This window comes from Nematocida major, assembly GCF_021653875.1.
Source record: "Nematocida major strain JUm2507 chromosome Unknown 2397, whole genome shotgun sequence".
Classification (NCBI taxonomy): Eukaryota; Fungi; Microsporidia; genus Nematocida; species Nematocida major.
In genome coordinates this window covers 1-25,500 of record NW_025952940.1, presented here as the reverse complement: position 1 = coordinate 25,500, position 25,500 = coordinate 1, and the positions used below count along the sequence as shown (strand labels likewise).

The 25,500-nt window shown below is 46.3% G+C and overlaps 16 protein-coding genes across 16 annotated transcripts; 6 read left to right on the top strand and 10 right to left on the bottom strand.

Annotated features, from left to right (window-relative positions):
• Positions 1 to 15: 15 nt before the first annotated feature.
• NEMAJ01_1896 (large subunit ribosomal protein L13Ae) lies at positions 16 to 615 on the bottom strand (the record flags this gene model as incomplete). The annotated part of the gene is made up of 1 exon (XM_047915734.1): positions 16 to 615. One exon carries the CDS (start codon positions 613 to 615, stop codon positions 16 to 18), a length of 600 nt encoding a protein of 199 aa, XP_047771691.1.
• A 147-nt stretch (positions 616 to 762) lies between these two features.
• NEMAJ01_1895 (ribosome production factor 2) lies at positions 763 to 1,554 on the bottom strand (the record flags this gene model as incomplete). Its single annotated transcript, XM_047915733.1, has 1 exon — positions 763 to 1,554. The coding sequence occupies one exon, from the start codon at positions 1,552 to 1,554 to the stop codon at positions 763 to 765; it is 792 nt and encodes a 263-aa protein (XP_047771690.1).
• A 690-nt stretch (positions 1,555 to 2,244) lies between these two features.
• NEMAJ01_1894 (uncharacterized protein) lies at positions 2,245 to 3,483 on the bottom strand (the record flags this gene model as incomplete). The annotated part of the gene is made up of 1 exon (XM_047915732.1): positions 2,245 to 3,483. One exon carries the CDS (start codon positions 3,481 to 3,483, stop codon positions 2,245 to 2,247), a length of 1,239 nt encoding a protein of 412 aa, XP_047771689.1.
• A 648-nt stretch (positions 3,484 to 4,131) lies between these two features.
• Positions 4,132 to 4,332, top strand: NEMAJ01_1879 (uncharacterized protein; the record flags this gene model as incomplete). Its single annotated transcript, XM_047915717.1, has 1 exon — positions 4,132 to 4,332. The coding sequence occupies one exon, from the start codon at positions 4,132 to 4,134 to the stop codon at positions 4,330 to 4,332; it is 201 nt and encodes a 66-aa protein (XP_047771674.1).
• Positions 4,333 to 4,355: 23 nt separating this feature from the next.
• On the bottom strand, positions 4,356 to 5,069 carry NEMAJ01_1893 (non-structural maintenance of chromosomes element 4; the record flags this gene model as incomplete). Its single annotated transcript, XM_047915731.1, has 1 exon — positions 4,356 to 5,069. The coding sequence occupies one exon, from the start codon at positions 5,067 to 5,069 to the stop codon at positions 4,356 to 4,358; it is 714 nt and encodes a 237-aa protein (XP_047771688.1).
• Positions 5,070 to 5,134: 65 nt separating this feature from the next.
• On the top strand, positions 5,135 to 5,896 carry NEMAJ01_1892 (diphthine-ammonia ligase; the record flags this gene model as incomplete). Its single annotated transcript, XM_047915730.1, has 1 exon — positions 5,135 to 5,896. One exon carries the CDS (start codon positions 5,135 to 5,137, stop codon positions 5,894 to 5,896), a length of 762 nt encoding a protein of 253 aa, XP_047771687.1.
• A 512-nt stretch (positions 5,897 to 6,408) lies between these two features.
• Positions 6,409 to 7,284, bottom strand: NEMAJ01_1891 (uncharacterized protein; the record flags this gene model as incomplete). The annotated part of the gene is made up of 1 exon (XM_047915729.1): positions 6,409 to 7,284. One exon carries the CDS (start codon positions 7,282 to 7,284, stop codon positions 6,409 to 6,411), a length of 876 nt encoding a protein of 291 aa, XP_047771686.1.
• A 507-nt stretch (positions 7,285 to 7,791) lies between these two features.
• On the top strand, positions 7,792 to 9,573 carry NEMAJ01_1890 (glucose-6-phosphate 1-dehydrogenase; the record flags this gene model as incomplete). Its single annotated transcript, XM_047915728.1, has 1 exon — positions 7,792 to 9,573. One exon carries the CDS (start codon positions 7,792 to 7,794, stop codon positions 9,571 to 9,573), a length of 1,782 nt encoding a protein of 593 aa, XP_047771685.1.
• Positions 9,574 to 10,134: 561 nt separating this feature from the next.
• On the bottom strand, positions 10,135 to 11,100 carry NEMAJ01_1889 (uncharacterized protein; the record flags this gene model as incomplete). Its single annotated transcript, XM_047915727.1, has 1 exon — positions 10,135 to 11,100. One exon carries the CDS (start codon positions 11,098 to 11,100, stop codon positions 10,135 to 10,137), a length of 966 nt encoding a protein of 321 aa, XP_047771684.1.
• Positions 11,101 to 11,232: 132 nt separating this feature from the next.
• Positions 11,233 to 11,877, bottom strand: NEMAJ01_1888 (20S proteasome subunit beta 5; the record flags this gene model as incomplete). Its single annotated transcript, XM_047915726.1, has 1 exon — positions 11,233 to 11,877. The coding sequence occupies one exon, from the start codon at positions 11,875 to 11,877 to the stop codon at positions 11,233 to 11,235; it is 645 nt and encodes a 214-aa protein (XP_047771683.1).
• Positions 11,878 to 12,607: 730 nt separating this feature from the next.
• On the top strand, positions 12,608 to 15,238 carry NEMAJ01_1887 (uncharacterized protein; the record flags this gene model as incomplete). Its single annotated transcript, XM_047915725.1, has 1 exon — positions 12,608 to 15,238. One exon carries the CDS (start codon positions 12,608 to 12,610, stop codon positions 15,236 to 15,238), a length of 2,631 nt encoding a protein of 876 aa, XP_047771682.1.
• Positions 15,239 to 15,608: 370 nt separating this feature from the next.
• NEMAJ01_1886 (uncharacterized protein) lies at positions 15,609 to 18,236 on the bottom strand (the record flags this gene model as incomplete). The annotated part of the gene is made up of 1 exon (XM_047915724.1): positions 15,609 to 18,236. One exon carries the CDS (start codon positions 18,234 to 18,236, stop codon positions 15,609 to 15,611), a length of 2,628 nt encoding a protein of 875 aa, XP_047771681.1.
• Positions 18,237 to 18,454: 218 nt separating this feature from the next.
• Positions 18,455 to 19,624, bottom strand: NEMAJ01_1885 (26S proteasome regulatory subunit T6; the record flags this gene model as incomplete). Its single annotated transcript, XM_047915723.1, has 1 exon — positions 18,455 to 19,624. One exon carries the CDS (start codon positions 19,622 to 19,624, stop codon positions 18,455 to 18,457), a length of 1,170 nt encoding a protein of 389 aa, XP_047771680.1.
• A 501-nt stretch (positions 19,625 to 20,125) lies between these two features.
• On the top strand, positions 20,126 to 21,805 carry NEMAJ01_1884 (arginyl-tRNA synthetase; the record flags this gene model as incomplete). Its single annotated transcript, XM_047915722.1, has 1 exon — positions 20,126 to 21,805. The coding sequence occupies one exon, from the start codon at positions 20,126 to 20,128 to the stop codon at positions 21,803 to 21,805; it is 1,680 nt and encodes a 559-aa protein (XP_047771679.1).
• A 663-nt stretch (positions 21,806 to 22,468) lies between these two features.
• On the top strand, positions 22,469 to 22,999 carry NEMAJ01_1883 (beta-1,4-N-acetylglucosaminyltransferase; the record flags this gene model as incomplete). The annotated part of the gene is made up of 1 exon (XM_047915721.1): positions 22,469 to 22,999. The coding sequence occupies one exon, from the start codon at positions 22,469 to 22,471 to the stop codon at positions 22,997 to 22,999; it is 531 nt and encodes a 176-aa protein (XP_047771678.1).
• A 464-nt stretch (positions 23,000 to 23,463) lies between these two features.
• NEMAJ01_1882 (uncharacterized protein) lies at positions 23,464 to 25,188 on the bottom strand (the record flags this gene model as incomplete). Its single annotated transcript, XM_047915720.1, has 1 exon — positions 23,464 to 25,188. The coding sequence occupies one exon, from the start codon at positions 25,186 to 25,188 to the stop codon at positions 23,464 to 23,466; it is 1,725 nt and encodes a 574-aa protein (XP_047771677.1).
• Between the last annotated feature and the right edge of the window lie 312 nt (positions 25,189 to 25,500).

Genomic DNA, 25,500 nt, shown 5'->3' with positions numbered 1-25,500 from the left:
CAGTTGAAGATTAATTTATTCGATCTTGGCAATCAGAGAAGCAAGCTCCTTCTGGAAGGCTGAGCTTTCCAAAAGCGCGTTTTTCTTCTGCTCTTTCTCGTCCCTCTCCCTCTGGGCAACGTCTGCCCTCTTCATTCGCTCGTCCTCGAACTTCTGCAGGATTCCTGCGCTAGTCCATCCCATGCTCACGCAGATTTGTCCAAGCGTGGTTGTCTTCGTCACAGGGCTCAGCTTTGTCTCAGCAAGCGCGTGCGTTACAACGACTTTCTCTGTCATTTCGTACTCCAACGGAATTCCGTCGTAAACCTTCAGCCGTGCAAAATCAGCTGCTCCCTGGGCTCCCTTGTAGTTGAGCATTCCCCGCACGATTCTCTTGAAGCACTTAGACGGCTCTTTGTAGTGGAAAGGCCCTTTCTTTGGGTTTACCAGACATCTCTTTCTCTTTTTGTCTTTATATATACTGACCATTCTCTCTATAGGTGAGGAAAACACAGTTCCTTCCGCTCTCAGCACCACTACGCTGTACCCCTCGCGCAAAGACTTTGCTACGTACGCAGCCAATCTTCCAGTAACATGGCCCTTTCCATCAACAACCAGCTTTCTTCCGTGTGTCATTTACTTGGGCTAAAAATTAAAAAAATATTTCTACTCGCAGCCCGAACAAAAACCGCAAATTGCGAATTTCCTGCAGGAAAGCGGCGTTTTCGCGTGGAAAATACGGGGTGGAGGCAGCAAAGTCTTTTTCCGCATAAAATTTGGCCGCTATACGTGCCTTCTGCTCCCTCTCAGGGCCTTTCCCTTGCTGAGCTGCACCTCCCGCAGATCCTGTTTTTCAATGTGGAGCACCCCAAGAGTGTTGTTTAAAAAGCCTTTCTCGACATTTTTCACCTTCTTCTCCGTCTGCCTGATCTGTTTGCTCGCTTCCTTCTGCTGCTTCCAGCCCATTCGGTGCTCTTCCATCAGCTCGAAGTGCACGGGACCAGCAACGGGCACAACCCGAAACGGGGAAGCCTCCACTTCCACGACGTCTAGCGTTATCCGGTCTTTTGTAACGTCCAGGCCAACTCCGTACTTTACAACGCCCAATCCCACAGCCCCGGGAATGGAGTCTCTCAGCAAATCCATCACCAAATTCAGGGAAGTTGATTCAACGGAGAGCGGGTCTCTGTGAACCATTAGAACATGAAGGGTGTTTCTGAGAATGTCTACGCTTTGCATCTCGTGGGAGACTTTGTACTGCGCCAAATCTACTATTTGGAACTCGTATGTGCGCCCTATTATGACTCTGGACTCGCCTTTTTTGTTGGAGTATATGTATGCAAAGAGCGAACAGTCGAGCTTTTTCATCAAAGCCTCCAGCTTCCCGTTGGAAACAGACGCATTGGACGTTGTTGGCTGGTATATTCCGTCTTTATCAACGTACTTAACTGCGTCTTTCTTGATGCCCAGGAAGAGGGCAATAAGTGGCTGTGTCACGGGACTGCCCATGCTCGGGGAAATGACCAGGAGCTTTTTGCTGGGCTCAATCACCGCTGGCTTCTTCTCTTTTTTCATGGTGCAAAAATATTTCGCATATTTAGCATCGGCAAGTCGTTCCGTATTTGGCATGCCTAGAGAGCACTTGACTTTTCAGCATTCAGAATGGACAAGTTATTTGGGCATTAAAGGTGCTTTTCATCTCAGTATCAAGTACTTTGGATCCTAACGGTATTTGCACATTTCCAGACTTAGAAAGTGTTTGGTACAGGAGAATGTTCGGTATATGTAAAAATGTTCAAATTTTCGCAGATTTCGATGCTTGGACATTGGAGAATTTAAAATGTATTCAGAATATTTTGCATGGTTTTTTATTTGGCATGCGTATAAACATTGCAGAATATAGTATTTAGCATATTTATAGAGTGTTTATAGCATAGAAATCAGCACTTAGAGATTATTTGAGTATTAAAGACCTTGGGATATTTAGTATATTCAGACTGTTTATAGGATGTTTATAGAGTGTTTATAGCATAGAGAATAATCAGCAGTTGTAAATTCCTGCCATTCATTTGCTGGGCTTAGCCTGCTTAAGCCTGTGCACTATCCAATCTGTTCTTGCACCGTCTGAATTATAGGCCTCTTCATTAGATCTCTTAACCACATCCAACGCATGAGCAACTGTGCTTTCAGAATACAGCACATACCCCGAGAACATCCGGTACTTGGTAATTTTCTGGTTTATATATATTTATTGTACTTTACAGGCTATACTGCGCAAACGGCAATAGCCCCGTATGCGGACTCCTGCGAGGCTGATGCTGTTCCGTCGGAAACCCTCCGAAGAAGCCGGACAAAAGCCTCGGCCTTTTTCCTCGCGCTTTCTGAGAGCATATCCCCCGCAATACTCTCGAGGGAGGGCAAATCCTCGGAAAGTGCCTCGAAAGAGGCTCCTGCCGGGTCCTGGAGGAAGGAAATTTCCTCCCCCACGGGGGCAAGGGCGCAGACTCCTCTCGGGGCTTCAACGGACAAATCTGCAAGTTCCTGCGAGGGTACTTCCAGCGTGCTTCCAAAAAGTATCTGGCTCATCTCGTGAAAACTGTTTGAGGCGGTGCTTTGTGCAGCTTTATCCCCCGAAAACGTATTTTCATCTGCTCCCTGTGCGGGCAAAGGCATTTCCTGGAGCATTTTGTAAATCCCCTTCAAAGCTGCAGGAATCACCATTTTCCGGTGCTCCTCCCGTGCGAGGAGCTTTCTCGGGGCCTTCAGGTGCTTCTCTTCTATTTCCGTTTTCTCCTCCAGGCGGGGCTTTTTCGCAGGCTTTCCCTCCTCTGGGCTCGCTCTTTTCTGGGGTTTTACGGGGCTTTGGAGCAGGGTATCCGCAATTTCCGAGGCCTCGCAAAGCGTGATCGCAGAAAGCGCCGAGAAATCCCCGTCCTCCCCGCTTGCAGCTTCTTCCTGCGCGATTTCTCTGCCCAAAATGAGCGAATTTTGGCTGTTTTCAGTGCTTTCTGCCTCTTCAAGGGTTCTCGCAAGAGAGAGAGAAATGTCGTTAAGACTCATCGAGTACTCCAAGTTGCTGAGCATTCCCTCCGATACTCCTCGGCCCACTTCTATGTCGGCCTCCCCCAAATCCGCATCTTCCTGCTCTGCGGGCAACTTCATGTGCTTGAAAAGGTCGATGGGGAAAGTTATTTGGGCTCTGCTGACTTTTTGGGAGACTGCACCTTCTGGGGAGGGCTTTCTCTTGACGCTTATGAAGAGCTCTTTGCACTCGTCGTAAAGCAGCTTCGTCTTTCTGAAGAGGATTTTGGAGAGTCCGAGCAAAATGTGGCTCGAAGTTCTCAGTGCTAATTCGGGAATTTCCCCCGTTTCTATGGACTTCACAGTCTCCTCTATATTGACCTGCTGGATGTCGGACTTTGTTAGGCGCCTGTCAAAGTACGCTGCTACCCAGGCAGCTGACAGTTTTCCCTTGCTTGCTAGAATGTTCACGGCGTAAAACATGCACTTTCTTCCTCCACTTTGTATTTATGTTTTTTGTACCGGGAACTTTCCCGCCATTGAAAGGAAATTTCACGGAAAGAGGCAGTATTAAGAGGGGATATACTTAACGGGAAGGAGCAGGGCCTACAGGAGGAGTCGGTGAAATATTTAGGGATGCATTTAGGGATATTTCGGCTCTTTTCAGGCTGTTTTTCGGCATAAACTGAAAGTGCAGCCTGGAGTTTCTGGTTATTCGAGGGGTTATCCTGGGATATCCCCGCAGTGCGTGCATAGTGCACGTTAGAGGAAGCATGCAGAAGGAGCAAGTTCTGCATTTTGGCACTTTTAGGTCTCATGCGATCTCATTTCGCGGCTTCTCCTGCGAGCGTGGGATGCAGTCCCTCCAGTTCTGCATACATGCAAAAGCACAGACTCTGTCTTCCCCTGCAGAGGGTCTCCTGCTGCTTCTTAACAGAGTTTTCCCTGCGAGAATTTTTCGGAGAGAAAAGAGTTCTCCTGTTGCTGGGAAAATGTCCTATTCTGCGAGAATTTTCCACTGCAGCCAATTGTGCTCGATCGAATTAAGTGTGATGTGGATTGGCTGGCTTTTTAATCACCACGCATTAATTATTGGTTGTTTGTTTGGCGTGTGTTTCATTCTGTTTATAAATGCAAAACATTGAAGTCCTCTATAAAATGGAAGGGAAAGAGAAAAAGCTGTTCAAGAATCCATCAGCGGAGTCTTTGGAGATCGGCCAGGAAAAGATCACCAACACCTCAACGATCGATTGCACCATAAAAGAGAAAGAGACACCCAAAAAATACGTGAAATACAGCCTAAGTGAGAGCATTTTATTCAACAGTAAATAGCCAGGATACGTAAGATCTGTCTTCTACATTAGACTTCCTGTTATGTTCATCTTCTCTATCATCTGTTTTACATCTTGCTCCTGTATGCTTATAATGCAGTGAGACTCTGGGGCGGCGTCAGGCTTCTCGGAGGACGCGTACAAAGTGCCGTTTCTCTCCCGTATGAAGGCCCTTCCCACCTTCACCGCGAAGGAAAGCGTGAAAATGTTTTCCACCGTCTTTCCAAAGGAGTTTGCATCAATTACAAGCCGGAAAACCTCTATCTCCCCCATTTCCTGGAGTATCTCGTACACCCGCTTGATCTCCTTCGGGGCATTTATCTCCTCGGAAGATTCTTTCGCATTTTCAGGCTTCTCCTGCTCCTTCTCGACCTTTGCCTTCTTGGGCTTCCTGGAGACTTTGTTCAGTGTCCCCACAAGAGGCAGATGCGAGGGAATTGCTGCCCCCCGGAAGAAACTGTTCGATATTTTTGCATGTCCCAGCATATTCCCGCTTACCATCTCAATGTATGCGCCCACCGTTATGTTGTTGTTGCACTGAAGGAATATCCGCTTTCCCTCTTCCCCCACGATCTCATTCGCTAAATACGCGTCTAGTCGTAGCTCCCGGGGCGTCTGTATCTCCTTCAAAAGAGTGTTGCTTTTCTGGTATATCGGATAGAGATGCTCGTTCGTCTTTTTCTTCTCCCTTGCCATTTGTATGAGCTTGATGTACTCTTCCGCTAAGTTGTTCTCCATTGCAGCCGCTTGAAAGTCTTTTCCGAGGAGCGAATAAATGCAGAAATGAAATGGAAAAAATTTCAATGCAGTTCATTGCCCTAGTAAGCGGAGGCAAAGACAGTATATACAATATGCAGATGGCGATGCAGGATGGGCACATTCCCGTGTGCCTTCTCAATATGAAAATGCCTGCAGAGAGAGACTCCTTCATGTTCCAGTACGCAGGAAACAACCTTCTCCCGGGGATATCCGAGTGCTTAAATCTGCCGCTGCACCAAAAAGAGACGAGCGGCCTCTCTAAAGAGCGCGGGATAGAGTACAAGGTCACGGAAAACGACGAAATAGAAGACCTTTTCTCGGCAATTCGCTCTCTCCAGGGACTGTATGAGTTTTCTGCAGTTTCTGTTGGGGCTATTTCCTCGGTTTACCAGTACAACAGAGTAAAGAGCGTTTGCGACAGGCTTAACCTGCAGGTTCTCGCATACCTGTGGGGGCAGGACCAAAGAGAGCTTCTCCAGAGAATGTGCAGAGATGGAATATGTGCAATTGTCGTAAAAGGAGGCGGATACGTGGGGGAGCTCTTGGGAGAGACAATTTCCACGGTATACACGAAGTATTCGGGGTATATACAGGGCCAGCTGGAAGAGCACAAAAGCCTAACGGAGAAAGACTTCAATCTGTGCGGAGAGGGGGGCGAGTACGAGACGCTTACGCTCGATGCCCCCATATACGCGAAGAGGATAGAGATAGTTAGAAGCACGGTCGAAGAGGAAGAGTGTGACGTAAAAACTCTGTGCATTTTGGAGTACAAAGTAGTTGATAAAGCCCAGGAAAAGCCTCTCTAGGCGCATACTTTATGCAGTACTCCCAGGGACTGCCGGCAGTATAAGTATTCCCGTAGAAGCACAGAGTAAAGCACACTTTGGCAGTTTCACGGGATAAACTCAGATTGGGGATAGAGATTGAGGTTTTAGATGGGAAAACTAAGATTTGGAGATTAGAAAATGAGATTTGTACTTTCAGATTAGAAAAGTTGAAGATAAGATTAAGATTGAGGCTTGAAATTGATATTGTAATTTCACATTTCAGATTTCACATTTGAAAAGTTAAGATAAGATTGTAATTAGAAAAGTTGAATTTAAATTTGTAATTTCAAATTGTAATTTCACATTTCAAATACAAAATTAAGATTTCAATTATAAAGTTGAAATATTTGAGGATAGAAAAGTTGAGGATTGTAGGCTGGAGAGTTGAAAGACTTAATTGACGATTTGAAAACTTGAAATCCGTGTGGAACTTGTTTCTACGTTATATTTATTCTACTGTGTGGTAATTACATGTGGCACGTGGCCAGGCCTTATTTGTATGGACTATAATACTCCATACCTTTGTATGTTAGGCTCATTATGGTGTCTTTTGTGTAGCCCTGTTTGACCATGCCCTCTATCAAAAGGCCTTCATAGTCGGTGGCATAGCTTGTGTTTTCTCCCAGCTTGTCTGCGTACAGATTCATGGCTCGCTCTATCTTGGCCTCTTTCTCCCTCTCCCGGATCTTCTTTCTCAGCTCGTTTTTCAGCTTCCTCTCCTTCTGCACGTAGAAAGGGTCTTCGTTCTCGGTTTCTTCGTCTTCGGAAACATTCTCGAACTCGTGCTCGCACCCTTCCAGGACCTCGGATATCCTCAGCATTTCCTTGTTTATGCTGTACGTTGTTATTGTGCTGTAGTGCTCTTTCACGATCTTATTCACCTTTTTCTTGTTGTTGTGGAAGCACAGGATAAGGATAGAAGTGAGTGGAGACTTGTTGTGGTAGTAGTTCTGCCCGTAGAGAATCAAAACCTTCTCCCGAATGCCCTCGTAGCTTTGCTTTATCTGGCTCTTGAAGCAGGAGTGCACCCGGTTTAGGACGTTCATCACATAGTCAACAGAAACTGATGAATTGATAACGACTCCCCGATTTTTTGCCAGTAACGAGATAAACCCCATTTTATTACACCCGCAGTACACGAGCACATCTTCTATCAGTATAGGAATGGCTTTGCTGCGCAGGAAAAGAAAGACTGCCATCGCTACTTTTGTTGCATAGTTTACTCGCGTGATAAAAGCAGCCTCATTTAGGAGCCTGGAAATTTCTTCGTGATACGCCATTCCGTTTATGTCGCTGAGAATTGTCCTGAGAATTCCACCCCTTGGATTTCCGCTGTTCAAAAGCCATGCAGGCGTTCCACCGCTCATGAATAAAAATAAAGAAAAAGAATTTATGGATATTAAAAGCCCATGCGTGGAAGAGGCGCTGTAAATTGGTATTTTCCGCAGGATTAGAAATGCCTGCCACCCCTCCATTCTTGCAGGGCATGATCTGTGCAGAGTTTCTGTGCGCGTACTTTTGCGTAAGATGGGCTGTTCGGGGGGTTTCCTGGGAAAAACTGCGGATTTATCGGGCGACCAAGCAAAAGCGCAGCGGAGGAAGATGCAGGCGCTTGTTTTGCGTGTTTATCCCGCGAGAGAGCACGTCCCACGGGGTTTCCAGCAGTGCTTTCCCCCTTCCTGGAAGTTTTGCTAAAACCCCCGCGATAAGGCGTGCCAAGATGTGCAGCCCAACCCCCAGCGCAGCCCTGCATAGAGCTCTTCCTCCCCGTAAAATCCCCGCTTTTTGCCTCTTTCCAGCGCATAAAGTGCATTTTACGGTGGAGTGCAGCCGTCAGAAATGCATTTATAAGCGAGTGTTTGAATATTTTTATTATGATAGTTATTGCTGGCTGCACAGGTGATCTGAGCAAGAAGAAGATATTTCCAGCGATAAACAAAGTCTTTAGGAGAGAGCTGAGCAAATGCATGGGCGGAGAGTATGCTACGACAGAATTGGATCTAACCGAAGGAACTCTCAGCAGCTCCACCTCAGCGCACAATTTGTCCAAGCACAGCCCAATAACTACAGCAAATCCTGCAGATCCCAGGAAAAGAACGAGCTATTTAGAAGCCACGGGAAGCAGAATACTCTACAAGAAAGTCCCGCAAAGTGACGTTCTGAAGAACAACTCTGTAATTGTTCCTCGGATAATAGGGTATGCAAGGACTCCGCTGGATACAGTTCAGTTTATTCAGAGGATAGACCCAAGCATTTCCTACTTGAAGGAAACTGTCGAGAAAATAGAGTATGTCAGCGGAGAGTATGCAGAGATGGTCGACAGAATATGCAGTCTCCCAGGAAGGAAGGAGGAAGGAGATACGCCAGATACGCAGCTGTACTTCTACCTGGCCGTTCCCCCTGAGATATATCCGACCGTTTTAGAGCGAGTTCGAGCACTTTTATCGCAGGAAAAGACGTCTAGCGAGAAACAGATGCCGATAGTACTCCTGGAGAAGCCCATAGGAACGTCTTTGAAGACTTTCCTGGGCCTGAAGGCGTACATGTCAGACCGTCCTCGGAGATTCCTCTGTGTGGATCACTATATGTTCAAGAATGTTTTGGTGCAGTACAAGAAAATATTTCAGGAGACTTTTCTTGGCGAATTCGTGCAGCCTGGATCCGTGCGCGAGGTAAAAGCGTACTTTAACGAAGTAATTGGAGTAGAGGGCCGAGAGAGCTACTACAATACATCGGGGGCATGCCGGGACGTCCTTCAAAACCACCTTCTCCTGGCAGTTGCAACGGTTTTAGGGGAGGGAAAAGAGCGTTTGAGCACGCTCAGGCGGATAGAAAGCCTCTCCGAGGAAAACACGCTCTTTGGAGTGTACAAAGAATATGCGGAAAGAGTAAAGCAAAACCAGGAGTTGCCGCATTCCCTCAGGAGGCAGAACAGCGAGGTCTTTTTCCCGGATTCAGAAGAGAAGCCGAAAACATGCGAAAAAGAAGGCCCGAAAAGTCTCTGTGGCATGGACTTGGGAGGCGTAAAGGAGACGTACATACAGGCAAAAACAAGAATTGGCGCTCCCTGGAATGTCCCGTTAAAATTAACGGCCGGAAAGAAGATGCCGCACCATTTCGTGGCAGTTGTTCTGGTTTTGGAGGAAAGTGCGATCCTGAAGGCCGTACAGGCACGTACAAGCCCAAAGGACTACGAGAACTCGGGCCTCGTGCAGAAAATCATCAAGGCCCTGGGGAAGCCCCCATCCCCGAAGGATCTCAAGCTCTCTTCCGCGGAGATGAGCCTGGAAACGGACGAAAGCCAGGACGAGGATCTAGACAAAAGCCTCGACCTGGAGGAAACCAGCGAGGAAGAGGCGCAAGAAGAGTCCGTGCCCGAGAAAGTGCAGCGTCTTATCACAGGGAAAGTCAAGATAAAAATCACTCCAAAGGAGGCGATATTCATAGAGATAAAGTACAAGGAAAAACTAGCAAAAAAAGTGCATTTAACCATCCCAGGGACTGAGAACAATATTGACGCGTACGAGCACCTTTTCAGCCAGCTCGTCTTTGAAAGAGAAAAAAGCGGATTCTCGCAGCTCCCGGAAATAGAGGAGCAGTGGAGGATAGTGGACCCAATACTCGACAGCCCAAAAGTATCCCGAGTCATATACTAGCAGGAAGTTTACTACTCTCAGAAGGACTCTTTTCACTTAACGTCATGCCATACCCACGCCAAGTGAAGCTGAGGAGATGGTGGGGTGATGACTTAATAGGTTGAAAATAAATAGCTGATGAGTTAAAAGGGTGAAGAGTCAATGAAATGATGAGTTGAAAATAAATAGTCAAGGAGTTTATGAGTTGAAGAAACAAAAAGTTGACAAGTTAAAAGGATGATAAGTTGAATAGTCAACGAGTTAATGAGTTGACAAGTTATGAGTTGAATAGTCAACGAGTTTATGGGTTAAAAGGTTGATGACTTAATGAGTTAAAAGGTTAAAAGGTTGAATAGTCAACGAGTTAAAAGGTTAATGGATTGAATAGCTGATTAGTTAAAAGGTTAAAAGGTTGAATAGTCAACGAGTTAAAAGGTTGAGAAGTTGATGACTTAATGAGTTAAAAGGCTAAAAGGTTGAAGGACTGAAATGAAAGGACAAAAAGTCGAGGATAACCCCGAAATTCCTGGGCAATGCCCCGAATAAATCCTTGAGAAGGCCAGTTTATTTGAGCAGAAGCACTTACGAGATCATTTCTGCATTTTCCCACATGTCATTTGCCCTGTCGGTGTGCGCTTTATCCAGCGCCTTCTCCTGGAAGTTGTCGAAGAACAGAATTCCGCTGCTTTTCGGGTGCAAAGCACAGCTAGCAGCAGCATCCACCCACAGGTCATTGAAGAAATCAGTCGCCACAATTCTAACGTCCAAGTATCCGTATCTGCTCTTTGCCCCAATTCCCAGGAAAAGGTTCAAAAGCTGGCTGTGGCAGTAGGAGAACGTGTAGCTGGGAAGGAGCGTATCGACTCCATTTGCGAGCATAAATATTCTGTGAACGCACACGATAACTACGCCTTCTCCTGCCTTTAGCTTCTCGGAGAGTCCTCGGATCAGCAGAAAGTTGAAAAGGTAGTTTCTCCGGGCATTCATGTCCTTCTCCAGGAGAATCCGGTCCTTCTCCTTGTACAGCTCCTTCTTGCTGATAAAGCCCTTCTTTTTCTTGCACGGGATGATCTGTTTTTCAACGCCTTTAACGGGCTTTACCTTGCTTTTTATCAAGCGGTAGTCGGAAGAGTTCACAAGAAGAAGGTCTACAGCCCCTTGNAAAGCCACCTTCTTCACAAACAAATCGATCGACTCTTCATCCCGTATCCGGACGGGTATGGAAATAGCTTTCTCGTGCGTGGCTTCTTCCTCCGAGGGAAAAACCACGTGATATCCGAGCTCTATCAGTCGGTCCTTCATAAGCCTCCCGTGCGCACTCGTCCCGTCCAAAATAACTGCAATTCTTCTCTCCCCCTCCGGGATCTGCCTCTTTTTAGTGCGTTTTCCCACTTTCTTCCCCCACACTCTCTGCAGGAAGTCAAAAGCGTACTCAATCGCGACAAAAATCAGCACTTTAGCGTCGAAGGGAAGCACAGCAGCGCGCAAACACCATATCATTCCGCAGAAAAGTGCATTTACTCTTTGAAAATCACTCGCCTCTTTCATCTCCTGTAAAACAAACAAACAAGAATAAATTCTCTCTTTCCCCAATCCAAAGCCCAAAAAAGTCCAAAAAAGCCCAAAAAAGTCCGAATTTCCGTGCTAGAACCTGCGGATTCTCCTAGCTGCTATTTATTATTACATATACCTGTCGTATAGAGAGGATATATCCTGGGCATCTACTTTTTGCCATCCATTTTCGTCTATGAAGTAGATGTTTACAGTTCCCCCAGAGTATGCGTCACTGTGTCCTGCGTGGAAAATAGCTCTTCTTGCAAGTTCTATCGCCTCCTCCTTCTCCAGGTCGTATCTGTACCCAGGATTCAAGATACCGTATGCAAAGAGTGAACCTGATCCAACGGAAAATAACTGCCCATTAACACAATTCCCAGAGTCATCAACATAGTATATCGCAGGCCCAGTGGATCCCCACCCGCAAACCATACTCCCCACAGAAAGGCCTTTTCCTTTGTGCTGGTTTAGGGCAGAAGAGAGATACTTAGCTGCTCCTGCAACGGGAATTCTCTCTCCGTATCGGAGCTCGTGCTTCATTGCATAGTTTCCCATGAGCCTTTCCCAGTAGAAGCAGTCAGCAGCTCCGCCTGCCATTGTTCCCAGCAGGTACTTGTTCACCTGTATGACTTTATTCACGGTTTGAGATGCAATGTACGAGCCAGCAGTGGCTCTCGAATCGACAGCAACTACAATTCCGTCTTTCGTAATAAAAGAGGCAGTTGTCGTTCCTTTGTCCAAGGAGAAGAGTCCAGCATTGGCTTTAAACATAAAACAAATAAAAAATATTCCGCATAAAAGGAGAAAACGCGTCCTCTCTGAGTGTCTGTGGAAGTTGCGGAAATTGTCAGTTTCAACCTGGGGATTTGACTGGGTTTATGCTCTTCTTGTGGGGAGTCTTGCCTGGCCTTCGAAGGATTTTGTCTGGGAGTGGGCGGATGCAGGGTTTTGCACGGAAAAAATCAGGTTATTCGGGTTTTCACAGGAAAAATCAGGTTATTCGGGGTGAAATCTGCAAAATACTCCGCATTTGTCCTTCCTTCTCTGCCTCCGCCTGTAGAGAGACGGAAACCTGATAGATCCTTCAAAGGGCCGGATCGTTAGAGAATTTCTGTTTCCCCAGAAAACCACCTGAGCATGTAAATCTCGTGTGGGAGTAGATGCTTTCCCATTCCCAGCACTTTTCTCCGCTGCCTTCTCTCGTGCTGTTTCCCGCATATTTCCTGTTATTATTCGGAACTCCCGCAAAGCTTCTTCCAGAGGCGAAGGGAAGCCCAGAAAAAAAGCACGCCCAGAAACAAAGCGTGCTCAAGCACCCCCACGGAGTTTGGGCCACAGAAAGAGCCTCCTAGAACGATAATTTCACACATAAATTGGAAAATTCCGGATTTCTCCAAATGTTTTTTCTCTTTATAAACGCACTGGCTTTTTGATTCCGCCCTTTTTTGTATGTGACCCTTTTTTGCATAAATAAAAATATTTGTGGAAAATTATTAAGATAATGGGAAGAAGCAGCTCAGAAAAACGAAAAAACATACTATACTGTGTTTTATCCGTATTAACAGTTGCATGCGTTCTAACTATTTTGAAATTCTGCATGGTAAAGAAGGATTTCACAGCAGATCCTCAGAAGGAAAAACCTTCGGCCAGTCACTCCATCAGCCCCATTGGTCTCATGGCCAGTCCCATTATTAGTCCGAATAGTCCCACTGACAGTTCCAGTATTAGTTCGATTAGGCACCCAGTCAATAACCCGAATAACCCGATTATTAGTTTGATTAGGAACTCGGCCAATCGCACTATTAGTCCCGTTACTCACTCCACTAGTCCAATTACTCACACGATTAGTCCCGCTATTATTCCGATTAGTCATACGGTCAGTGACTCGGACAATCCGATTACTCCCACGGTCAATCCCACTACTATTCCGATTACTCATACAGTCAGTTCCAATATTACTCCTGTTTTTTCCTTCGTTAGCACACATGAGATTGAAGTGAAGGATTCCATCTCCAAAGCTGAAAGTCTCCCTGGAGAAATTTATGCTGAAGGCGCAGCGGAAGAAGAGGCAGACGAAATTTCTGTAGAAAGTGTCGAACTAGCCCCGGAGGAGCCAGAAACTACAGATTCTAGGGATTTGAATACGCTAGTGCACAACGCCATCAAATCGTCAAACCTCGCGTCTTTTTCTGAGGTCATTCGCAGGCTTGGAACCGGAATAACGGAAAAATACAACGCACTTTTGCACATAAAAAAGAACGTGAACAAGTACATAGATCTCATGCAGATTCCAGGCTTTGACTTTTCGATGGTAGACCAAGCAATCGAGTTTATCCGCAACAATGCCCCGAACATGGGCCAGCACAGACTCTTAAAAGGCCAAGGATCTTCTTTGGAGAAAGACGCCAAGAACACTCTCGGGAATATTATGGTCCTAGTCCGAAAGAATGAAGTAGGAGGTTTAAGCAAGAAAATGCCTGTTCTCCCGCATACATACGTGTGTTCTCGCTCAAAAGGGTTCTCTTCTGCTCTGCAGCTGCTTTTGACCATCCCCGAAATATGCAATGACTTGAAACGCCTCTCCTCCGGGACTATCACCCGCCTGGCTGAGGATTGGACCTTGGAAACGTCGAATAACAACAAACTATACACCATACTAGCGACACACCGTATCCCCGACGCAGATATCGCGTGGTTTTTCAAAGGATTATCTTTCCTCTCAACCGTCATTCGGGGAATTGTGAAGTACAACAAGAAAAACTCTCTCCTGGAAAAGTGCGAAAATGAGCTGGAAAGCTTTGAGGTTTGGCTGTGCGAGACTGCTTTCGTAAAGGAGCAATTAAAGGCCATTGGAGAAGACACTTCCAAAGCCTCCTGGTGCATATACCGAATTCTCTACACTATTGCGGCAATCTTCTACGAAATATCCTACGAGTATGCAAACCGGCTTAAGCTTGAAGGGACGCTTATGGTGCGACCTGATACGTACTATAGAAGCAAATTTTCCACGGGAGACCTCAAATATCAGAGCGAATACACCTTCATGAGCGTTATCCCGAAGGCTCTAGGCGCTTTGGACGAGTTCTCCTTTAAAACCACGAAGGATATAAAGCTAGAGTACGTCCAGTACTTCGACAACGAAGAACAAGTCCGGAAAATTGTTATGATCCCAAAGTCGCAAGAATCCTCCTGGCTTCTTGAACACATAATATCGTACATTTCCCAGCTCTACAACAAGCCAGAGAAGAACATCCACCCGTTTTTCATCGACCCAACTACGTCCAGATGGAGCTGCTTGGCCAGAGACTCCAGTTTGAAAACCGCGTTAAGTGACAGATACGTATTCTACTACATAAAAGAGGCTGATTCCTTGAACAGTGCAGTGCAGCTTCAGTTCGTAAGTCTTACAACGTTTTCAAAGGGGAAAACTTCACCCTTAAAGAACGACTTTCCTGTTTTCCTGGGGAAGTTCATGGTCGAGTCTTTGGCCCTCGCAGGGTACAAGCTCAAAACAGAAAATTGCCCAATGGAACAGAGCATGTACATTTCCTCCCTGGAGGGCGTAAATGGTATTCTTCCGCACATATACGAGGAAACAAGGATTCTGAAGGGTGATGAGTCTTACTCCGTGAACTTCATTTCCACGGACAATCCCTATTTGACGTCGGAGTTGGGCCTTTACGTTGCAATGAATTCTCTAGAGGCGAAATTACAGGATGAAAGGTATTGTCCCACGCAAAATCATATTACGTACTACACGAGGGATATTGAAAGGGGGCAGTACTACAGCGTATACGCCCCCTGGACTCTAACGAAGCACTTAGACCCATACAACAGAAGGGATATACAGGGGAACGAGCTTAAATCGCTCATTTTCACGCAGGACGAGCAGAAAAATGCAGTTGGAATCTTCACTAGCACTCCAGAGAGTTGCACGGCAAGACTAAGCCTTTTCTCCAGCAGAAGCAAAGCCCCAGAGACTCTGGAAGGCTTTGAATGCAACGGGAACTGGAGCTTTCCCCCAGAGTACAGATGCCATTCTATGGTGATGCATCCTTCTTGGCGCCTCCTGAAAGAGCAGGCTGGAATACGCGGCCGCATGATGGACCTTCTGCTCTTTGAAAACCAATAAACATCCTAGTGCCACATTCCCTGGTCTTTCTTTTCTCTTTTCTCCCTGCACTTGAAAAAGCGTATGTTTTTATGGGAATTGGACGAGTTTATATTTCTGTGTTTGCAAAACTCTGCAGAAAATTCACGGGAATGCTCAGGGAAAGAAGAAGGGGAGAAAACCAGCAAAAATGGCCGGATAAAATCAGGGCTGAAAATGCAGGGAATGTTTTGGCATCTCCAGAGAAATGCACCTGTAAAAGCACGTGCGCTGGCTCCGGATATTTCGCAGGAATTTTAATATTTGCACAAAACCTCTATGAAAGAAGACGTTTATTCTATGACACTGTCCCACGCTAACGAGTCTATGGTTGCGGCACCTATAGAGGCCCCTAACTAAAGAGTTCCAGCACAGCCTGGGCCTTTTCTTTGGGAGAAATTCCAGTTTCTTCCCGTTTTTTAAGGGCTTTCACTCTCTCGATGTAGACGAAGTTTTCCGGTGTGTATGCTAATAGAGGATGTGGCATTATCGTATCGAGACTTTTCGCGTCTACTCGGTCGTAAAGCTCCAAAATAAGCCCTAAACACTCCGGCTTCTCTTCGCAGGTAATCATCAGCCAGACAAGGTCCAAGCCATTCTTCAGGTGTTCGGCTGCGGGAGTCCCCTCTGCGATTAGAGCATTTGAAAGCTCATTTGCAGCTTCGCAGGAGTCATCGGCAAAGACGCAGTCAAAGACCGAATAAATATAGGTTCTAACGTTTAGTATCTTGTGCGTGGAAATGGGGTTTTTTGTCTCCTGCGAGTATCTCTTCAGGTAGTCAATGAAAATCGAGCTCGCCTTTGGTAGCTTTGCGTATACCTCGGAGTTCTTGCACAGTAAAACGCCTGCATTCATGGAGATATACTCGTACGTGGATTCAATAAGGGAGAGATTTGGGAAAAGGGTCTTATCGCCTACCACACACATGGGGATGCCCAGCAGCTGGTCTCGCGCAACTTCGATCTCCAAAGGATTGTTTACTACCAGGTTAGTAACGAATCGAGCGATCGTATGCGAAGGATCAAGGACAACTCCGCTGGATTTCGCAGTTAAGCAGAGAACAAATGAAAGGCCCCACATAACCGGTCTGCCAACAATTGGCTGTATCAGGAGAAGACTGTTTACCCCGTGCCTTGGAGATAATCTGATTTTTTCAACGGTTTTTTCAACGGTTTTTTTCATGAATTCATCAACGTACATCCCGGAAGACTTAGCAGGGACTGCGAACTTTCGCATGCTTTGCCGCGTGTACTCGAAGAAAAGGCAGGAAGTAAACCCGGTCTTCTTCTCAAGCTCTTTCATGCTCGCCAAAAACCCGTCTTCTTCCTCGCTCAAAAGCATGTTAGACACAGAAATCGGGCTAATCGTGAGATGGTTAAGCGAAAAGTCAAAAGAAAGGCCCTGGACTTCGCCCGTTTCTGCTTTGGTGTACTTTAGATCGAGATTCCCGTATAAGTCGCTCTTTCCTTCCTTGTACATTTTTTCTATGTTCGTAAACTTCACCTCCACGTTCTTGTTCACTGAGAGGGCCGAAAAAAGATCCTGCGTGTATTTTTGGGTTGCACCTAAAACATCGTACAGCAAATCGTCCCCTTCTATCTCCAGTATTCCCATAAGATCCTGAAGCGTCTGTTTTTCCTCTAACGGACGCCCTGAAACATGCGAAATAACGCACAAAAAGTTCAGGAAACCAGTCTGCATCTCGCCCCCAGTCTTTTCTATGTACCTGATCCCCCCGGGGAGCCCAGAGACGACTCTGTTCCACTCCTCAAGCACCCTTTGAGAGGTACATTGTTTTGCAGAAACGTCTTTTCTCTGGAAAAAAGCCTGCAAATCCCGAGTTTCTTCAGAATTTTCCGAGTTCTGGAGCATTTTTTCCACGTTGTATTCCTGCTTCTCCGGATCGTATGCCAGGCAGCAGAAAGCAGCGTAAACTCCCGCTTCCACGCAATTGCTGAAAGAGATTTCAGTAAAGGCTAAGTCTTTCCTGCTGTATGCACGCACGGTTTTATACGCTGGAACAAGGGAAGTGTCCGCGTATGGGAACCAGCTGAGCCTTTTTTCTACTGCAGCCACTCTCGTAACAGGCGAAAAAAAGGCTTTCTGGGAGAGAGAACTTTCCGAAGGCACAAAAAGTGTCTTGAAAATCTCGTTTCTGCCTTTACCACTCTTTATATCCACCATAATCTCATGCACTGCTTGAATAAATCCAGCTAAATCCTCTTTGCTCGACAAGTACTCGAAAATGTACGCTTGCATAAGGAATTGCGTGCTATTCAGAAACTCCCCAGACTCAAATTCAGAGAGTGTTTCGGGCATGGAGTGTGTTTTCCCATACTTTTTCAGGAAGCGAATAGTCACAGCAAGCTCTCGTTTATGGCTGTCTTTTTTCGCGAGAATTTTATTCACCCCCGAGAGAGGTTTCTTCGGGCTTTCGCTGGGGTCCAGAGTTTTCGGGAGAATCGGCACGTCTACGCCCACACTCAGCAGGAAAAGTGATGCGAGCACGCGCAGGGCCTCTTTCTCGCTGAATTTATCCCTTAGAAATTTCGTTACTGTGACATCCCTTCCCGTTTCTATTGAGAGATTCCCGTCCACGGAAGGAAAGAGCTTTATAAGGACTTCGTGGTAGTGCCTCAAATACTCTGCGGAACTTAGTCCTTCCTCGTTTTGCAGTGGATATGCTGCATCCTTGACGTACTTCCTATCATAATCGTACATTTCCTCGTCGTCTGCCGGTTCCACGTACTTTAAGCTGTAGCTTGTCTCTATTCCCGGGGAAAAAAGCCTCTTATTCTGCATATATCCTAACTGTGTGTAAATGTATGCGTTTACCATGTTTAGCGGCCCCTCCAAGTTTACCCGCAGGCCACCCTTCTCCGGGTCATCTATTTCTCTCTCCAGCACCTCCAAAGCGTCCTCCAGCGAGACCCTTGCGCCCACAAGGCACATAGTCCCAAGAAATGCGAGCACTCTCATCTGTAAGAAAACTGAAAAAATCATACAATTCAACTGAATTTTCATATTTATACTTATATTTATACTTATTGCATGGGGTAAAAATCCCAGGGGAAAAATATCCAATCCGAATCAAAGTCTTCACCCGTAAAAATTTAAATCTTATCTAAATCTAAAAGCCTCTGGAAATTCCAAAATGAGACTTTCTTTCCGGAAAATTCAGGTAATTTTTCTCTGATTTATTTCAGCAGTTTCCTCAGGTCCGTGTTCGGATCCGAAGTCTTCTTCATCACTTTTGCAACTGCCATCTCAAAGTCGTCTTTTGTTACATGCGTCCTCCTCTCCCTCAGGGCGAACATTCCTGCCTCCGTGCAGACTCCCTTAACCTCAGCCCCGCTTGCACCCGTTAATTTTGCGGATATTTTGGACAGGTCTATATTCTTCGTGAGGTTCATCTTCCTGGAGTGGATCTTCAGGATCTCAAGCCTGGCCTCCTCCTTCGGGGCTGGAAACTCTATCTTCCTGTCTATCCTCCCAGGGCGCAGAAGAGCCGAGTCCAGAATATCTATTCTGTTCGTGGCCATAATGACCTTTATGTTTTGGTGGGCCTCGAACCCGTCCAGCTGATTCAGCAGCTCCAGCATCGTCCTCTGGACTTCACTGCTTCCGTTAGACCCCTCCACCCGCACGGAGCCAATAGAATCAATTTCATCCATGAAAATGATCGAAGGAGCATGCTCTCTCGCCATCACAAAGAGCTCTCGCACGAGCCTAGAGCCTTCTCCAATGTACTTCTGGACGAGCTCAGACCCAGAGACCCGAATAAACCGGCACTGCGTGTGATGTGCGACAGCTCTCGCCAAAAGAGTCTTTCCCGTTCCCGGAGGACCGTATAAAAGCACGCCCTTGGGCTGGGCTATTCCCAGGGACTCAAAAAGCTCCGGGTGCTTAATAGGAAGCTCAATGACCTCTTTCACCTCCTTTATCTGCTCGTTTAGGCCTCCAATCATGTCGTACGTGGAATCCGGGGATTTTTCAACCATCATCAGCGAGACAATCGGATCGACCTTCGAGGGGAGGACTTTGTAGAGGGCATACGTATCACTTCGGAGGGCTACGCGCATTCCTGGCTTCAGACTGTCGTAGTCAACCTGAGGCTCTATCTGCACCAGATGCTTTCCCTCTGTTGTAGTTTTCACTAGGACCACGTTCTTCCCCATTTTCTTCGAGACTTCTCCGACAGTGCAGGAGGGCTCTTGTATGATAGCTATTTCCTCTTTCAGTTGTCGAACCCGGTGATTTAGGGCATCTTTTATTTTTTCGAGTCTTTCTATGTTTTGCTGCTTCTTTTCTATTTGGACTTTCAGCTCTTCGGCTCTGCTTGCATTGTACTGCTGGAGGATGTGCATCAACAAATTGCAAATAAATAAAATATATTTATGCACGAGAGTGAAAACATACGGGGGAATTGGCAGTTATTTCTGGGGGAAAGTGTGGGAGTCGGAGAATTCGGGTTATTCTGTGGGGCAGGGTATACCTGGAGGAGTGCTCGTTTTTCCCCGGGTGAGAGACCAGTTTTCAGGGATACTCCGGGTGAAATTCAGGCGAAAATTCAGGTGAAGGTGCAGGAAAAAAGACTTTCCAGAGATCGCATCCTGCAAAGTGTGCATGGCATGCGCTGAGAACTTTACCCACCGAAAATGAGCCCGTATAATGCCCGAAACAGGCACGCCCACTTCCCAAGAGTGCCCAAAATCAGGCCTCTGCTCCCGGGAAGAGAGATTTAGCAAGCACGCCCCCAGGGAAGCACCCTCCCCAAGAGAGACCCCTTCCTAAAAAGTCCAAAATCTGCCCCTCCCAACTCCCTTCTCTCTCGATTATGTTTTTATTCGAAAGTTTTTTTGTGCGTTATGGAGGAAAAGCTGCGAAATGAAATTGCATCGATACTAGTGGACTCTATAGGGTTTGAAGAGTCTGCCGTTAAAAAGGCCATTATGAGAAGCAAATGTGCGAAGAATGGAGACTTTATGATACCCTTCACACAGCTCACAAAGGACCCCCACGCCATTACCAGCGCAGCCGAGATCATGAGCAGAAGCGAGTACCCCGTCATTCGGAAGGTTGAAGCGATAAAGCAGGTCCTTTTCATATACGTAAACGTCCGGGGCATCTCAAAGGAGCTTATCTCTGAAATACTTCTGAAGAAGGGAGCGTACGGAAGCACAACGGAGGGAGAGGGAAAGACCGTGGTTATTGACTTTAGCTCCCCGAATATTGCGAAGGTCTTCCACGCAGGACATCTCAGAACTACGATCATAGGAAACTACATACAAAATCTCTACAAAAAAATGGGGTATAAAACAGTCGCAATGAACTACCTGGGGGACTGGGGAAAACAGTTTGGGTTCCTGGCAATTGGCTATAAGAAGTACAAGGAGGAGGAAAAGATGAAGGAAAATCCAATCCGCCACCTAAATGACATATACGTGCGCATGAACAGGGAGGCAGAAGCAGATCCCTCAATACACGACGAAGCCAGAGAGTTCTTCCGACGGATGGAGGAGGGCGAGGAGGAGCCCGTGCGAATTTGGAGGCAGTTCCGAGACTTGAGCGTGGAGAAGTACAAGGAGATGTACGCGAGCATGAACATCCACTTTGACGTATACTCCGGGGAGAGCTTCTACGGGGGAAAGGCTGCACTTGAAAACATCGAGGGAAAGAAGTACCTCGTACAGTGCGAGGACGGATCGAAAATTGCTGACCTGGGGAAGCTGGGGAAGACAGTTCTTGTAAAGAGTGATGGATCAACTATCTATATAACGAGAGATATACTATCAGCACAGGATAGAATAGAGAAGTACTCCCCGCATAAGCTTATATACGTTGTAGCCAGCCAGCAGAATCTCCACTTTAAGCAGCTGTTTGCTCTTATGGAGATGGACGGATATAGCCCAGAGATGTTCCTGCACGTGAACTTTGGGATGGTTATGGGAATGTCCACGCGAAGGGGAACGGCAGTTTCTCTTTCGGATATTATAGATATAGCACAGGACGCTGTCTTGGAGAAGATGGAGGGAAGCGGGAAGGGAGAGCAGATTTTGGACAGGGAGAAAACCTCCAGGGAACTTGCACTCTCTGCAGTGCTTATCCAGGACTTTAAGGCGAAGCGTATAAAGGACTACGAGTTCGACATGCGGAAGAATACGTCTTTCATTGGGGATACAGGCCCGTATATTCAGTATACGCTTTGCAGGCTCGCAAGTATCTCCAGGAATGCGATTTATCCCGTTGGGGATGTGGAAGAGCTGGAATTTGCAGACTTGGGGAGTGAAAAGTGCTACGAGCTGCTGCTGCTTCTGGGGAGGTACGAGGCCGTGCTTGTGGAGAGTATCAGGACGCATGAACCCTCGGCTATTGTCACGTACATTTTGCAGATATGTCAGTTAGTAAACTCCATTTTCAGGGTCGTGTGGGTGGCAAATCAGCCAGAGAGTACGGCCAGGCCAAGACTTGCGATGTACGAGAGCATTCGGTACGTCCTGGCAGACGCCGTGAGTATCCTGGGGATGACCCCGCTTGAGGCGATGTAGGAGAAACAGCACGGGAATCCGACGGGATAACAGCAGAAGGACAAGGAAACCTGAAGAGAAATCCACAGGAAGTTAGCCCATTGCATGATGCTTGAGTGGAATAAAACATCGATAGTTTGATTATAATTTGATGATAATTTGGTGATAATTTGATAAGTAAATCCGATGAAAGTTAGTTGAATAAGTAAAATACATTGGAAGTTAGTTCATTGCAAGATAACTTGGTGATAATTTGATAAGTAAATCCAATGAAAGTTTAATAATAGTTTGATGAGTAAATCCAATGAAAGTTTAATAATAGTTTGATGAGTAAATCCAATGAAAGTTTAATAATAACTTGATGATGGTTTGATACGTAAATCCAATGAAAGTTTAATAATAGTTTGATAATTAAATCCAATAAAAGTTTAATAATAGTTTGATAAGTAAATTCATTGGAAGTGTTGTATGGTGAAGGCATATCTGCTCCTAAATTGGATATTGTTTTGGCAGCATTCATAAGCAATGATAAGGTAACAGGCATTTAAGCAGGTCAAGCCTAACGAATAAAGGCTGCTGTTTCACTGGCACTTCGGGTGTTGCATCGTGGGATATTCGGAGGGAATTGAATGGGGACTTTTCCGATGAAATAAATTCTGCCGATGAATATTTAAATATTTAATGATGAAAGCGAGAAGCAGGCCCCTGGTGGTTTTGGGGGGTGGAGGTCATACGCAGGAGATGCTGGAAATTCTGGGGGGAGGTCCTGAGTTCGCGTGTGCTAGTGTGGTGCACTGCGAGAGCGACAGAATCTCGGTGGATCTGTTCAAAAGCGCCTTCCAGGGCACAGAATGCACTGTTTATGCAGTTCCCAGGCCGAACAGAGTCCTGGAGAAGCACTCTCTCCTGGAAATGGCTCTTTCCCTCTTTTTCTCCTTTCTGACGGTTTTTCAAGCGAGAAGCGACTTTCTCCTGTGCAATGGCCCTGGATTGTGTGCTCCCGTGGCACTTGCGTACAGGATCCTGCACCCTTTCAAGCCCATTTTCTACGTTGAAAGCGTAACTCGAGTCCGCACTTTGTCAACCACGGGAAAACTCCTGCAGTACATTGCAAGTGTCTTCATTGTGCAGAGCAGGCACCTGGAGAGAACGAAGTATCCCCACAGAACGTATCATAGCGTCTTTAACGTGGTCAAGAGAGACCAAATAGCATAAACACGCACTTCACAGAATAAATAGCTAGTTCAGGTTAAGCAAAAGACTAGAATATAGCTAGGGTAAAAAGACTAGAATAAAAGACTATGCTGATAACCTATAATAATTTGAGCTAGATTAAAAGACTGACTAGCATTAACTGTGCACAGGTAGAGTAAAATACTATAATGAAAACTGACTAGAATATAGCTAGAATATAGATAGAATAAAAATACTAGAATATAGAATAGATTATAATGAAAACTGACTAGAATATAGCTAGAGTAAAAAGACTAGAATATAGCTAGAATAAAAACTGACTAGAATAATTTGAGCTAGAACAAAGACTATAATGAAAATACTAGAATAATTTGAGCTAGAATGAGGCTATAATGAGACTGTGCACAGGTAGTATTTATTATAGCTAGCCCGAATTGAATATAAGCTAGAGTAAGGCAGATAGTATTAACAGATGCACAGATGCTCTAGGCCTGCCAGCCAAGAAATTCTCTCAGAAGGCGCACGGCAGCAGATGAGACTGCAAAGGAGGAGAGAAGGGCAACAACTGCGCTGAGGGAGACCAGATCCTTCAGGCCTATTCTCGGGTAGTATACGCTCTTATTCTCCCCGCATACTCCCGAGAGATGGAGCGTCGTTACTATGGAGCGCATCACAGCCTCCGAAGCAGGTCTGAGGAGTCTCGTATTCAGGCTTTTTTCAAAGGAGAAGTGCACGGTGGAAGTTCCCTCCTCCTGCTTTATGTGCAACTTGGAGATGCTTTCGAGAGTGGGAATCCACCGGAAGAGGCAGAGACTCGAGTGTATCACTATCGTAGCTTCTCCCTCCGTGAACTCGTCTATTGCGCACGTTTCCGTGTACTCCGCCCGGAAGAAGACTCTCTGCTGGAACCTCCTCAGGAAAACTCTCTTCTTGACGCGGTTCTCCTTGATCTGGCACGTCTGCAGGAAGTATCCCCTCCCCTCGAGGATCTCCAGGCACTCCTTCGTATCCGCCCCCATCATTCTCTCGACTACTACCTCCACAGAGCTCGCCACTTTTCCCACGAGGACGCTTTTTCTCTCCACTCGGAAAAAACCCGTATACCAACTGCACAGGGAAGATACGTCTTTATACGTGCAAAATACCGTTATTTCTATATCTTGTGCCTGGATCCTCACAGAAGAGCACTCCGGCACAAATACGTACACGTCCTCCCGATGTATTGCATATCTCCACCCGAAGACCATCTCTGAAATCACGAGTATTCCCCGGTGGAGGTAGAAGTTCCCCCGAAATACTCTCTCGCCAATTTGAAAGTTCGCAAAGAATGTTGCCATGTGCTGCTGCCGTATCCCTGAAAGCAGAAACCCAACTTTATCAGGTATCAACTTCCTGCTGATCTTTGGCTCTCCCACGGGCGTAAGACCTTCCTCGTTCACTGGCCGGTGCTCGTTCATGATTTTTCTCTTTTGCCTCTCGATCTCCTCTGGGGCAATCCCGTTCAGCGTCAAGACCTCCCGAGAAATCAGCGGAGAAATCGCATTCTCCAGCGTCGTATACTGATGACTCTTTATCTTCTGCGTGCTCAAACACATTCCTGCATGCTCTGTGGATATTTTCTCCATCGACTCAACCTCCGTGAAAATTGCCTTCAGAAGCATCAGCGTGAGCTTGTTTGTTTGGAGGGAGAAGCTCATTTTACACTGCGTGAAATTAACGAACTTCTCATACGCCTGAAACTTCCTCTCCAGTTCTACAGGTTCCCCAGGAGTACCTGCCCCCTTCTGCAGGACCTGCAGGGCGTCGTACTTTATCTTTGCCTGCTTGTACTCGTCGCAGGCTTTTTTTATGTACGAGGAGAGAGACTCGTCTATGAAGGTGTAGGAGGAGATCGAGGGAAGGAGGAAAATATGCGCACTCTTCAGGACTCTGCTGTGGTTTAGCCTCTTAGAGGGGAGAGCTCTCGTGTAGATTTCTGACTTTTCTATCACTTCTATCGACTGAACGTACTCTGTGAAGGTTGTTCGGAGCCTCTCTATTTGCAGCTCCAGCGCCTTCTTCTTCCTCTCGTGGGACTCGATCTCTTTTTTGAGAACTTTCATGGCCTCGTATACGCTTTTGTGCTTCTCCAGAAAGTCACTGTCCTCCCTGCAGGCGTCTTCTATGGAGAGGCTCATGGGACCTTCGGCTGGTCTGCTCTTTTCTTGCATCGTGAAATAAAAAACCAAACACCTCAAGTACGCCAGAATTAGCCCATTCCCAGGAGAATCCAGGGAGATACTCGGGGGAATAGGGCACTCTCACGCCCACAGACTTTTTCCCCTGCAAAAACACGCCTTCTCTTGCAAGGGATACTTTCTCGCACTTTTTCCCGTCCCAGAGCACTCCGAAGTTCCCGTCTCAGCGGAAATGAAATGAAAAGCGTACAGTTTCTTTTTGCAATTACAGGAATAGCGCAGACTTTGCATATTTATATATTTATTTATGCCCCACGGCCTAGATCTAGGCAAGTGTTACAATGG